Here is a 13,599-nt window from a genome sequence, read left to right on the forward strand (position 1 = left end):
GGTGTGCATGTGTGGGGACTGTGCACGCGTGTACCGGTGTGCGTGGCATGTGCCTGTGGGCGTGCACACGCGTGTGTTGGGGTGTCTGGCATGCACACGTGCAGGTGTGCGAGCCTGGGCAGGTGTGCACACACGTGTGTGGGTTGTGCAGGTGTGTGTGTTTATGCAGCTGTGCATGTGTGCATGGATGTACATCTGTGCGGTTGTGTGTGTGTGGACGTGGTTGTGGGTGTGCAAGCACATGTGGCTGTACATGTGTGTGGTTGTGCACATGTGTGAGTGTGCACCTGCGTGTGGCTCTGCACGCGTGGGCGTACGTGTGGTTGTCGTGTATATGGGGTGTGGTACGTGTGCCTGTAGGTGTGCACCTGTGTGCAGGTGTGCCGCATGTGGCTGTACCCATGTGTCTGGCTGTACCTGTGCACACGGGTGTACTCCTGTGCACAGCTGTACCTGTGTGTGTGAGCACATGTGCATGCAGCTGTACATCCATGTGGCTGTACCCATGTGTGTGGCCGTACCTGCGTGTGTGGCTGTACTTCTCTGTGTGGCTGTACGTGTGCACACCCATGTTTGCCACCGTGTAAGTGTGCGGCTGTACCTGTTGTATGCCGGTGTACCAGGGTGCGCGGCTGTCCCTGTGCGTGGCAGTACCTGTGTGCAGCCACGTTTGCCACTGTACAAGCGTGCGGCTGTCCCTGTGCATGGTTGTGCCTGTGTATACACGTGCACCAGGGGGTGCAGCTGTCCCTGTGTGTGGCTGTCCCCGTACACGCAGGCTGGTGCCCAGCCCTGCTGTACCACGCTGCTGCCGGGGGGGGGGGGTGGCTCCGGGGGATGGGGGGGCCGGGCAGGGACAGGCAGGGCAAGTATAACCCCGGCTGTGAGTGGGGAAGGGCTGTGCTGGGCGGGGAGGGCACATGGACACGGGCGTGCACCTGCTCACACACCCCTGCACACGCGTGTGTGTACACACACGTGCATAGCCATGATCACACACAGCTCACATGAAGTACACGCCCCCGCCTGCACACACATGTGCGAGCACACCCATGCACGGCCTGCACAGACACGATGTGCACACGTGTGGGTGCACACCGTACTCACACACAGCGAACACACGCTGCTCACACCTGTGCACACATGCGGCCAAGGTACATACACGTGTGTACACACACAGGCTAAACCCCCACGCACTCAGTACAACCGTACTCTGCCTGCCCACACGTGTGCACACCCCCACGCCTACACCCGCGCATGCTGTGCACACACATGCCCCACACCTGCGCACACCCCAGGCACACCCTGCTCGAGTGTGTGCGCACATAGAGCGCACACACAGGCGCTGCTGAGGTGTGCACACACCTGTGACACAGGACGCACCCACGCCCTGCTCACCCGTGCGCGCACACATCGCCCCATGCACGCAGCGCACACACCTGTGCGCACACACCCCACTGACGTGTGCGCACACCCACACTCACACACGCTTCCTGCTCACACCTGTGTGCTCACACCCCTGCACACCGAGCACACACCCCTGTGCTGTGCTCGCACACGCTCGTGCACCTCCCCACTGCTCACGTGTGCACACGTGCACACCCATGAACACACGTGTGTGTGCGCACACACCCATGAACACACACACGCACACATCTATGACCACACACAGAGCTCGCACCGGTGCAAGCACGCATGCCCGTGCCCACACACGCACGGCCATCTGTCCACACGCCCCCCCCGACGCACACACCCGTGCGTGCACACCCCTGACCTGTGCACGCACACGTGTGCACACGCAGCCTGCTCACACGAGCGCACACCCCGCAGGGGACACCATGGGTGCTGCAGGGCCCCAGGGGATGCTGTGGGGCACCGAGGGGCAGCCCGGAGCTGGGGGGGCACGGCGAGCCAGACCCCACGGGGCAGCGAGAGGGGTGGGGGATGGGAAGGGCCGGATCCAGCCCCCACGGAGCACCCCCCACCCGCAGCTGGCACCCTCTGCCACGAGCACCACGGGTGTTGCGGGTGCCGTGGGCGTCACCATGGGCACCGGGGAGACCGTTCTGGGGGTGGTCCCAGGGGCACCCACCCCACGGGTGCCGGGGGTGTCACGGGGATGTCCTACCTCTGGCGGAGAGCTTTTTGGTGTTGATGATCTTGGCGGCGTACTCATGGCCGGTGCAGAGCTTGACGCAACGCCGGACCACCGAGAAAGCCCCCCTGGGGAGGGGAAGAGGCTCAGCGCCCCCCGCCTGCCTCAGCCCCCCCCACCCCCCCGAAGCAGGCACAGGTGGGCTCCCACCTGTGACTCAGCACCCCATGGCCGGGGGCTGCGCCGGCCGTGACTCAGCACCCAGGGGGTGAACCCCGACACCGGGTGGGGGGCCCCGATGCCGCTCGGCCCCACCCCAGGCACGCCGGGGACCTGCAGATGGGGGGTGCTGGGGGGTACCGGGATGGGGGTGGGCTCAGTAGGGCAGGCGCCTGGCGGAGCCCGGGGACCGACATCATGGAGGGGGTCGAGGGAAGGCTCCGGCACTGGCAGCCCGTTGCCATGGGGACGGTGGGTGGCCCGGATGGCGGCGGTGGCCATGGTGGTGGTGATGGCGGTGGTGGTGGTGGTGTTGGTGGCGATGGTGATGGCGGTGGTGATGGCGGTGGTGGCAGTGGGCACAGGGCACGGCTGCGGGCACGGCGGGGCACGGGGAGCCCTCACCCCTGGGGACAGGGTCGGGGATGGGGACAGCACGGTTGCGCCCACGCTGGGCACAGTACCCACTCGCCAGCAGCCCCTCCAAGTGCCACCCCCGCCTGTCCCCTCCCAGGACCAACGACCCTGCCTGTGCCCTCCCCACCGGGGTCCCCAGGGCAGCACCCACTCCTGGGGGGGGTCGGCGTCGGGGTGGGGGGCACAGAGGGGACCCTTGCAGGGCACGGCTCCCTGAGCTGGGACACGGCACAGGCCAGCAGCACCCCGGCCCTGCTGAGGGTCCCGCGGGGGAAACGTGGGCCCCGGGAGGCTGGGGGCCAGGCCAGCCCCTGCCACTGCGCCGGGTCCCCACGTCCTGGGACACCGAGGGCCCCGCGCTGGCCGGGACGCCGGGGACCCTGCCACCGCTGGAGGACAAGGGGGAGCTCCCCAGGGCCTGGCAGCCCCCTATCCCCTCCCCACGCGGCCCCGGGGACAGGGGAGACGGTGGGCGCCAGCTCCTGCGGGAGGGACGACAGCCACGGAGCCCCCCCCGTGCCTCAGTTTCCCCACCGGTGGGGGGGGGGCAGATGTCCCCAACGATCCCGGCGTGGGCAGGGGGGGACACGCGCGGTGGCTGGTGGGTGACATGGCGGGGGGGGGAAGACACCACGTTGCCATGGCAACCAGGACGAGCTGGATTTTGGGGAGAGCGAGGGAATAGCCCCCGATGGCACCATGTGTGTCCCCCCCTACCCCCAAAGGGACTACAGCTATTCCTGCAAAATGTCCCCCTGCTAATGGGGGCCCTCCCGGTGTCCCCCCCTACCAAAGAAGTCTGCCCCCCTGCCCCCCCCCCCCCAAGTTTTACCTCCCCCCAACCCTGCACACCGGTCGGGGGGATCTGCCCCCCCCATGGTCTTCAGGGCAAATGAGCCACCCCAAATCAAGCTCTTCCTCAGCTCCCCCCAACACCCACCCCGAGGGGGGTGTTGATGGATGCTTGGGGGTGCCTGGGGCGTGGAAGGACCCGTGGGGGGTAGGGGGGATCTGGGGGTCTCTAAGGTCTGGGGGGGGGCGGGAGCAGAAGGGCTGACATCTATAAGGACCAACCTGGGGGGGAGAGGGGGAGGGGGTAGCTGATTTTGGGAGTTATATAAGGCCCAAAGGGGTCTAACGGGGGCTGGAGGATGAGAGGGGTCTATAAGGACTAAAGGGGAGATATGGATGAGGGGTCTATAGACATGGGGGAGGGGCCGGGAGAGATTGGGGGGCCTGTAGGATGGGGGGCGTCTAAAAGGAGCCAGTGCCTATAAGGGCTCAAGGACGGTCTGGAGGATGAGGGATGTCTATAGGGACCGGGGGGCTATGAGGGCTCAGGGAGGTGTGTCTCTCAGGACTGGGGGGGGTCTGAAAGGACCGGTGTGGCTATAAGGGCTGGGGGGGGGGGTATCGGTGAGGGCTTTGGGGAGGTCTGGAGGGATGGGGGTCTATAAGGACCAGGGCGGCTATAAGGACCAGGGGATCTGGAGAGATGTAAGGATTCTGTGAGGATGGGGGGGGGGTCTATAAGGGCTGGGGGGGTCCGTAGGAGCCAGGGGTGGGATGGGGAATGCTGGGGGATCTATGAGGACTGGGGGGTCAGGAGAGATGGGGAGGCTTAATAAGGATGGGGGGTCCGTAGGGTCAAGGGCAGCTGTAAGGACTGAGGGGGGTCTATAGGGATGGGTGATGGGGGACTGGGGGGGCTTTGGAGGGGTCTGGGCTGACCGGGGCATAGCTAAGGACTGGTGGGGGGGTGTCAGGAGAGATTGGGGGAGGTCCTGTAAGGATGGGTGGGGGTCCCTGCGGCCGGAGCTGGGGGGGGATGCTGGGGGCAAGGGGGGCAGGTACCGGACCGGGGGAGGGAGCAAGGCCAGTACGGGGGGGAGGGCAGTACCGCGCGGGGGGGGGGCCGGCGGGGGGGGGCTGGGCAGGGCCGGTCCCGGGGGGGGGGGGCGCGGTTGGGGGGGATGGGGGGGGCCCCAAAGGGAGGGGGGGGGATGCGTCACGTCTGCAGCGAGCGGCGGCCAGAACCCCGGGCAGCGCCCCCCGCCCCCCGCGCTCCGCCCGCGGCCGGGCCGGGGCCGGGGCCGCGCCCGGGGCCGGGCCCGGTACCGGCGGCCCTTACTTGCCGATCTCCTCGTAGAGCTGGTACTCATCGGTGAAGCGGGTGCAGGGCACGGTGGTGGCCATGCTGCCGCCGCGCCGCGCCGCAATGAGCCGCCCCGGCACCGGCTCCGGCTCCGGCTCCGCCTGGCGCGGGGGGGCGGGAGGAGGCGCTGCCGGGCCGGGGGAGGCACCGGCCGGGGGAGGCACCAGCCCGGGACAGCCCCCGCCGCCCCCTCCCCCCGCCCCCCCGCCTGGGATCCCCCCTCCCCCTCCCGGGGCACCCCCCGCCTCGGACCTGCCCCCGCGCCGGGGACCCCCCCCCCCCCCCACGCGCGCCGGTCCCCATCCGCACCCCCCGCCTCGGGGTTGGACCCCCCAGGGCCCCATGACCAACCCCCCCCCCCCCCCCCGGACCCCTTTATCACAAATCCCCCCCACAGTTTGGGGGGGACCCACATCCACCCCCGCAAAAAGCCCCATATCCGGATTCCCGCCTCCCAGTATCCCCGCATCCAGACCCCCTCCCACGGACCCCACATCCCGCCCCACAAATGACCCCAAATCCAGACACCCCCCGCCCTGAGGACCCCCTCCACCTCCCCAAAAGGCCGCCATACGCCGACCCCCTCCCCGGGATCCCCCCGCCCCCCAATATTGCCATATCCAGACCCCTCCCAGGGGTCTTGCATTCCCCCTAAAGGACCCCAAATCCACCCCCCCAATCCCCCCCCCCCAAAAGACCCCAATATCCAGACACCCCTCCCCAAGGACCCCGCATCCACCCCCTCCACCATCCCCCTGCATCTCACCACACACACGCCTGGGGAGACCCCCCCGTGCCCCCCCAACACCAAGCCCTCCAGACTCCAACCCCCTCCTAAGCAGAACACGTGGGAGGGCTCGGGGGGAGGGCAAAAATCTGCCCCCTCCGAGGGCACCTTGAAGCCCCCCAATGCCAGACACATGCTGGGGGGGACAGGTTTTTTTGGGGGGACACAAACACCCAGCCCCCCAGAGGCCACCCTGGAGGCCACCAGCAGCCAGGGCCTGGCCGGGGGTCCGGGACAGTGGGGGGTCCTTGCCCCCCGCCGCGGGCACACGTCACCCGTGGGTGCCGGGGGGCGCGGGCAGGCGGGTGCCCACCCCGGGGCGAGCGCGGGTGGGCGGCTGGCGGCTGGCGCTGCCGTTGCCATGGGGACCGTGGGCGGCCGGGGGGTGCTGCGCCGAGCCCGGTTATATTTGTGCATTGCCACCGAGAAATCTCAGCGCCCGGCGCGGGGGAGAAGGGGGGGACGGGGACAGCGGGGCGGGGAGCGGTGGTGAGAGACCCCGAGGTCGGCACCCCCAAAGCCACCGGGGACCTGGCACCCACCCAAACAAATCCAGCCCCCGCTCCCCCCCCGGGATCCCATAGCCACCCACCAGGGGCCCTCAAATCCCTGCCCCATCCAGGGATCCCATATCCACCCCCCAAAAGGACCCCCAAAATCCAGCCTGTCCAGGGATTCCACATCCACCCCCCAAGGACCCCCAAAATCCACCCCCCAAAAGGACACACAATCCAGCCCCCGCCACCCCGCTGGTGGGTGCACAGCGGGGGGAAGGACACGGTGGACACCTGCTGACATCTCCAGTGTCCCCCTGGGGTGACCCCCCCCTTTAAGCGGGTGGTGTCAGGGGGGCTGGGGCACACGTGTCCCTCCCCAGCGGTGACCCTGAATCACTCGCAGACCCCGTGCTCCAGAAACATCTTTATTGCAAACCAAGGTGAAGGGAGGATAGTTGGTGGGGGCAAGGTGATGGCCGGGGACCCCCAGCCCATGCGACCCGGGGGGGGGGGTCGGGGAGAGGCTGCAAGAGCCAGGCTGGGCCTGGGGTGGGCCCAGGGCTCCCACGTGCCCCCCCCAGACACCAAAGTGTCATGCCAGGGAAGCCCAGAGGTTTTGGGGGCTACTGCCCACTGGTACTGGGGGGCTGTTGGCCACAAGGGCTGGGCCCCTAACCTGCTGCCAGGGACCCCCGAGTGCAGCCTGGCCCCGCCCCGCCCCACCACGGTGCTGTGAGTGACCCCCCTGCTGCTCCCTGCTGAGCCCCCATGGAAGCGGGGAGGAAACCCTGGGGGCCGGCGGGGCTCTCTGCCCACCACCAAGGGGGTCGCCCACACCTGTGCACCCTGGGCCCCCTCCGGCAATGGGCTGAAGGGGGGTCAACCCAGGAGAAGCCCACCCCCACCTTCCCCGTGCTGGATGGGGCCCTGCAGGGGCGGTGCAGCACCCATGGGAGACCCCAGAGCAGGGCCCGGCGAGGGGGGCAGCAGGCAGGCAGGGCAGTGGGCAGGGTGCGGGCAGGGGCAGGATCTCTCTCCCCAACACGTGCCCCCCGCCATTCCCACTGCCCGCACCCAAGCTGTGGGGAGCACAGCGCCACCTGTGAGGGGCGAAGCTGCCCTGTGCCAGGGCAGGGGCGGGGGGGGAGGGATCTGCACCCCCAGAAGCCCCAAAAGAAGCATCTTCAACCACCAGAAATAATAATTATGTCACCGAACAAGCTCCGACTATTCCTGAAAAACAACAGAGCCGTCGCCAGTGCGAGGCGAGGAGAGGAGAAGGGTCCCAGCCACTCGGGTTGCCTTGGTGACGGGACGTAAATCTGCATTCACCAGGTTTCCCCGCACACACATCAAACCCCCAAGCCCGACGCGGGGTGGCGAAGGCAGTGGAAGGGCACTGGCAGCACGTATCATTGGCGAGCGGGTTACGGGTGCCAGTGTTGGGTGCGAGGGTCCCGGCTGGGGTGTCCGGGTGGGTTTCTCCTCTCCCCGCTTCGTTTCTAGGCTGTTTTTCGCCACCATCAAAACTGCACGGCGCCAGGGGATATGTTGAACATGGAGGGGTCGAACTTCTGGCCGCGGAAGGGAGAGCCCTCGGTGTCCCAGCCCTTCTTCAGCATCTCGTGCACCTTCTGCGAAGAGGCCGCAGGCTCCCATCAGGCCGGGGCTGACCCCACATCTTGGCCCGCGCCCCCCACCCCAGCCAAAGGTGCAGGCTCACCCCGTGGGTGTCAGGGCTGCGTGGCCACCCCATGCATCAAAAGGGGTTTTGGGGCTCAGCGACAGCACCCCTCTGCCCTGGGTGCAAGCACCTCCCTGCTTCGCCCACTCTCCCTTCGTCTGCCCAGGAAAGGGCAGCTGGCCCATGGGGCCGGGGAGGGAGCGATGGGCAGCGAAGGGCAGCTCTTCGGTCGGGCTGAACCCAGACCTGCATGGGTTCACCCCAGAGCAGAGGCAGCAGGGAGTCAGCCAGGCCAGCTCCAGATCGGGGTGCATTGCCAGTGCAGGGGGGTCTGGGCTCACAGATGTTTGCCAAAGTGCCGGGAAGGGGAAGATGGGAGCGTGCAGGTAAAAGACAGGGACTCGCAGAACCTCACACCCCCAAAATAGGGGGACGTTGCGCGAGGAGGAGCTCTGAGGTGGAGCAGAGCTGCGGAGCTGCCCCACGCCGCACCCTTTGACCGGAGATGGGACCAACGGAGGAGCTGGAGGGCATGTGGCAGGGCAGGACTGGGCTGGTGGCACGGGGCAGCCGGCACCTACCAGTTCGTGGCTCTGGGGCTTGCCCTGCAGCTTCTGGTGGTAGTCGAAGGTGAGGCGGTCGAGCACAGCGTGCTCTTCCTCATCCACCGTGGCCATGGAGCGCTCCTTGTTGATCTTGTCGATGTCGATCTGCTCCTCGCCCTCCAGGATGGCGTTCCACCAGTACTCATCCCCTTTGTTCAAGTTGATCTGGGGACAAAGTGTGGGTCAGAGGAGAGCAGGGAGAGGCGCCCCCATCCTGCCCCTGGGGTGTGTTGTCCCCCGCCCGCCCCACACCTCCGTGGCAGCGATGCTGTGAGCTCGGACGTGCCCCTGCATCACACCGCAGCGCGGCTTGGGCTTGCCCATGAGCAGAGGTCCTGCTCACCACTGATCAAGCCCCAGGTCCCCCCCACAGCTGGCAGAGGGGGAGAAAGGCTTGTCCCTCCCTCCCTCAGCAGTCCAAGGGCTTTGCACAACCCCACCACAGCCCTTTGCGGTGCCAGCTCAGGCCTCTGGGCTGGACGGCGCAGCCAAAATCTCATCCTGTGCCGCAGCTCGAGGACAGGACAAGTGCACCCTGCGGGGCCCTGCCCATGGGTAACGCCAGCCTGGGGCTGTGCAGCCGACGCTGCGGCCGCAACAGGGCCCGGAGAGCCAGGCTGGCTCGTCTGCAGCCTGCCAGGAGCCGAGAGAGGACCTGGTGGAGGGAGAGGCCCTGCCCGGTGGAGTGCGGGAGCCCAGGTGCTCCCAGCGTCGCAGCACCGTGATTTCACATTTTGCTAACCCAGAAGGAGCCCTCACCTCAGCTCCCCCGGGACTCGCTCCATGGGCGGGAGAGCAGGGCAGGAAAGGAGGTAAAATGCCACCCTCTGCTCCATGCTGCCCCTGCTCGCTGCCAGCACCCATCTCCCGCGGCACTGCGGCCCATCGGCCAGCCCCGGAGGGATGGTCCGAGGAGAGGGGACATCCCCTTGCCTCCAGCGGACATCCTTGCTGCCCAAAGGCGCCGGCCATTGCCGTGGGCCTCCCTGACGCGCGGCGCCAGACGGCCGGAGGGGCTGTGCTGGGTGCCAGTGGGCGCTGGCGTGACTGGGGCATCCCGCACCGGGAACCCCGACTTGCTTCTTTTTTGCCGGGAGGGGTGGGTTTCTTTCTCTTCTATTATTTTAGCAATAATCCCAGCAGCAAGGAAGATTTATGGCGTTCATTGGCCTCTGCAAAATCATCAATAAAGGCAGACAATACAATTTAGTGAAACCTCCCTGGAAGCTCAACAGCTCTGGAGGGGAAAACACGGGCAGCCATTAAAGTTACGAAGCCGGGCGTCTGTCTACGGTGGAAAGAAAAGGAACCAATTAATACGGGAGGGGGTGGCTGGGGCTTAATCCTTCTGGGAGAGCAGAGCCGGTAAAATATTCCAGTTTGGGGAAGGCGTTAGTTTTTCCAGCTAGACAGATGTGCTTGTTCTCCTCTTAATTGCACAGTTCCACTTTCGAGGGAAGGAAGAGCCGCTGAGGATTTGCTCGTGGGCTTCCCAACCCTGGGTGGGCAGATGGGGGAATGACAAGCTCCCCGGGGAACGCCGTCCCCTCGGCTGGCCCAAGCCTGCGGCAGGAGCACCCTCCAGGCTCGCCACTGCTCCTCCGGGTTTGAAATAAGAGGAAATGTCCCCACGGTGCTGCTAGTGAGGCGTGAGCGTCCCCAGTGATGGCTTCAGTGTGAGCCATGCTCCCACGGCACGGCTGCTGAGTGCACGCAGCAAGGCCCCTTCGGTATGTCCCCACCAGAGCCAGGCCGGCAGCACAGCAACGAAGGGACACCGGAGGACTTTGTGGCTTATGAGGCATCACACCACCTCCATCCCAGAGCACAGGGGAAGGAAAACCCACCCTATCTCCATTCCCTACCAAACCCCCTTCCTCCCCCAGCACCCCACCACTGTCGCCCAGCACTGGCAGACCCCAGGAAACCCCTCGTCTGCAGGCCACCCCTGGCGAAAGACAGCGGAGCTGTCACCGCGAGCGCCAGCCCAGGGATCGTGCGTGGCCCTCGCTTTATTTACCGCATACTGTTTCCCACCCTGCTGGGAAGACAGAATTATTCATTTCCTCGCCAGCTTTTCTGCGGTGCTCATTGCTACAGCACTGAGTGCTTTGCAAACAATAATTAATTAACCTCTGCAGCCCGCCTTGTGAGCACGGGGGAATTTGCTCATCCCCCTTTATCCCAGGGGGAGAGATGTAAAAGTGGGACTTGCTCCGAGGCCCCACTTCCTGATGTGAGCCTCCGAAATGCCCACAGGCCAGGGCAAAGCTCTCTCTCAAACCTTGAGTCTGGGGTTTTGTGGCTCAAAGTGGTGCTGGAGCACTCACTGTGGACAGGTCAAGCCTCCAGGACAGGAAGCACAGGCTCAGGTTGATTTCTCGGACACATTTCTGCCAATGGTCTCTGTTGATTCAGCCCAGCGGCTCAGCCAGGGGCACATGGGCTACAAGAGCTTGGGGTGACGGAGCCACGGGCGGGAGCCCCTCCCGGCACTTGGGTGCGAGAAGGTTGAGGTAAGGGAGAGCCGAGAGGCTGTGGCAGATCTCTGGGCAGTGCCCGTCCTCACCCACCTGCAGAGGAAGGCTCTGGCACTCAACCAACAGCACCATGCAAGGCTGCATGCTCCCTCGGGGAGCGCTCTAGAAACCCTGGGGGGCTCCAGGAGGCAGCAGGGCTTTTTTTCACAAGGACAAACCTCAACCCGATCATGTTTCTCACTTCAAGACAAGGCAAAAGCTTTGCCTGCGCTTGAAGCTGCCACATCAAGTTTCCCAGCCGACAGGTCAGGCTGACCCTCCAGGGTCCTAGAAATGCCGGTGGCCATTTGCCAGAGGAAGGATCACGTCCCTGCTGCACGCCTGGGCTTTCGGTCCAACTTCGGCTCTGCTTTTTAGGCTGGAGTGTCCCAAAGGGCCTCCTGAGGCTGTAGGGAGATCCTTCACCTACAGCCGAAAGGGGTAAAGCCCAGCTGACTCTTTTGGGGTGCACAGGGAGGCAGGAACAGCCTCTGCAATGGCAGCCTGAGGAAAGGGAGGCTTGCAGGGGGGACACCCCTGCTGTTGTACCCAAAGCCGTGTCCTCGTGCCACAGTGCTTGTGTTCCCAAAGCTGGTGTCCGAGACGTGAGCTGTCAGCCAAGAGGGGAAGGGGCTGCTCCCAGGCCAGTACGCTCAGCAAAGCACGAGGGCTGGGTGAGCATGGATCGCAAGAAGGATCGCTGCAGGCAGAGGTGGGCACACGGCAGGGACGGGACGCTCGGCAGGCATGTCTGCGGCCAGGAGGGATCCTCCAGCAGCACAAAAAGAGCGTGACAGGCATCATCTCACATCTCCACGCCCTGCCGGGAGGGTCACAACCCCTTGTTGCCAGTGCTGGGCTTCATCATAGCACAAGATTTCTTCCCCAATCCTAAATATCTTGCCGAGCTGGAGAGATGCTGCCAAGGGATGTAAGTAGGTCTTGGAAAAACAACCTCTCACCACCTGCTTTCCTTCTGGAACAACAGCAGCCATTCCTCCAAAAGTCAGCAGGAGATGTTTAGGGGGTACGGAGGAGGAAGCAGGTGATGTTTCCAGCAGTGTGTGGAGGGCAGGGTGGAGGGAGAGCACCACAGATTATTATTAACTTGGCCTCACGGCTCACAAGATGACGAACCGAAGAATGTAATAGCTGTTCAAGGCAGGGCTTGGTGACAAAAGCCCAGGCGTGGATAACAAATGCTGGAGAGGAGGAGAAAAACTGAGGGAACGGGGGGAAAAAATCCTCAACAACAAAAATAATCCCAAAACGTGTTGTGCACAACACCCAGTGGAGATTTCTAAAAACAGCTCGTGTGAAGCTATTTTAATCTCACTTTTGACAGGCGAGCGGGTGTGACAGAGAAGGGAGAACACAGGGATTATACGCGGGACCGGGGCTCCGGCACGGCGCCGCAGGCAGGGGTGTGAGTCTGGGACACGATCCCAAGTGGGAGGATGTGCGGACAGAGTCCCCGCCACGCATTGCAGGCATCGGCGGAGCGCTCCCCTTTGAAACAACGCCCGCTGGGTTTCTGCCACAGCCGGGCTGTTGTGCAAGCCGCAAGTGTGCCAAAGGCCGAGATGGGAAACCCGGTGGTGCTCAGCCCAGGCTCTGGGAGGGAGACCCTCACAGAGCAGGGAGGGAAAGGCAGAGCGGTCCCTGAGCACCCAGAAAAGGGGAGCGCTGGGGTTGCTGGAGGGTGGGCAGACGTGTAGTGAAGAGGATAAGTTGACAAGGACATCAGATACGATGGGGAAAGCAATGCCAGCAGGGGTTATAAGGCAAATTAACCTTCTTATGATAAGAGCTGGGGGAAAAAGGGAGGTTAGTTAATGAGACTCCATGAACGGATGGCCCAGAAGGGAGCTGAGCAGGGGAAGCCAAGGACACGAAAGGCAGCTGTAACAGCCACCCGGAGAGCACAGGGATCTCAATGATCCTTGGCGTGTCCTGCAAGAGTGCCCGGGACTCAAGAGCCTCTCTGCACAGAGCTGGGACTTTCCCAGATGGACAAGACCAAGGAGGAGAGATTTCACCTCCTCGTGGCATGGATCAAGCTCTGCCCGAAGGGATTGCCTCAACTCACAGACCACAAAAACATGAGCACACGCAGGTTTTTCTCCGGACAGAGCCGCCGAGGTGCCCCAAGCAGTAACCAAAGCAGCCGGGATCTCCTCAGACGACTCCGCTGGTGCTGGCTGACTTCGGTTTCAGCTGCATCCCCGCCCTGGGTCCCGGGGAGGAAGCCAGGTGGCACCTTGTGGCATCTTGCAGGAACGAGACACTCTCGACTGCTGCATTTGGAGATCCCATGGAGCCGCACAACATGTGGATGCACAAACTTGGGTACAGAAAGGGCCCATACGCCCCGTCAGCCCTCCAACCAAACCCAAACGGCTCCCATCCAGTCCCCTCCAAGGCACGGAATGAAGCGATTCATTAACACATGCCTGGGTGCCTCCTGATGAATGAATCGGGAGGAGTCGCAAACCACTTTTGGCTACTCTGCGCACGGAAAAAGGAGATGCTCTTGGGCGAGAATTACTCACTCTGCTCCAGTTACCTTACAATTCTTCAAGCAAAATTTCATCCCACCATCAATATGTTGGCAGCCAGCT

General features: G+C 64.4%; 2 protein-coding genes across 3 annotated transcripts in view; both read right to left on the reverse strand.

Annotated features, from left to right (window-relative positions):
* Positions 1-5,005, reverse strand: part of CAMK2B (calcium/calmodulin dependent protein kinase II beta) — a 15,877-nt gene extending 10,872 nt beyond the window's left edge. For both annotated transcript variants that reach the window (XM_075117399.1, XM_075117398.1), the window contains exons 1-2: positions 4,863-5,005; positions 2,129-2,223 (exon numbers count right to left, since the gene is read on the reverse strand). In XM_075117399.1, the coding sequence (XP_074973500.1) occupies positions 2,129-2,223; positions 4,863-4,927 (160 nt within the window). In that variant the 5' untranslated portion in view covers positions 4,928-5,005. The remainder of the gene's footprint in view (positions 1-2,128; positions 2,224-4,862) is intronic.
* A 1,577-nt stretch (positions 5,006-6,582) lies between these two features.
* Positions 6,583-13,599, reverse strand: part of NUDCD3 (NudC domain containing 3) — a 33,278-nt gene continuing 26,261 nt past the window's right edge. Inside the window, exons 5-6 of the mRNA XM_075117540.1 lie at positions 8,436-8,624; positions 6,583-7,804 (exon numbers count right to left, since the gene is read on the reverse strand). Of these exons, the coding sequence (XP_074973641.1) occupies positions 7,694-7,804; positions 8,436-8,624 (300 nt within the window). The 3' untranslated portion in view covers positions 6,583-7,693. The remainder of the gene's footprint in view (positions 7,805-8,435; positions 8,625-13,599) is intronic.

This window comes from Phalacrocorax aristotelis, chromosome 24 (genome assembly GCF_949628215.1).
Source record: "Phalacrocorax aristotelis chromosome 24, bGulAri2.1, whole genome shotgun sequence".
Taxonomy (NCBI): domain Eukaryota; kingdom Metazoa; phylum Chordata; class Aves; order Suliformes; family Phalacrocoracidae; genus Phalacrocorax; species Phalacrocorax aristotelis.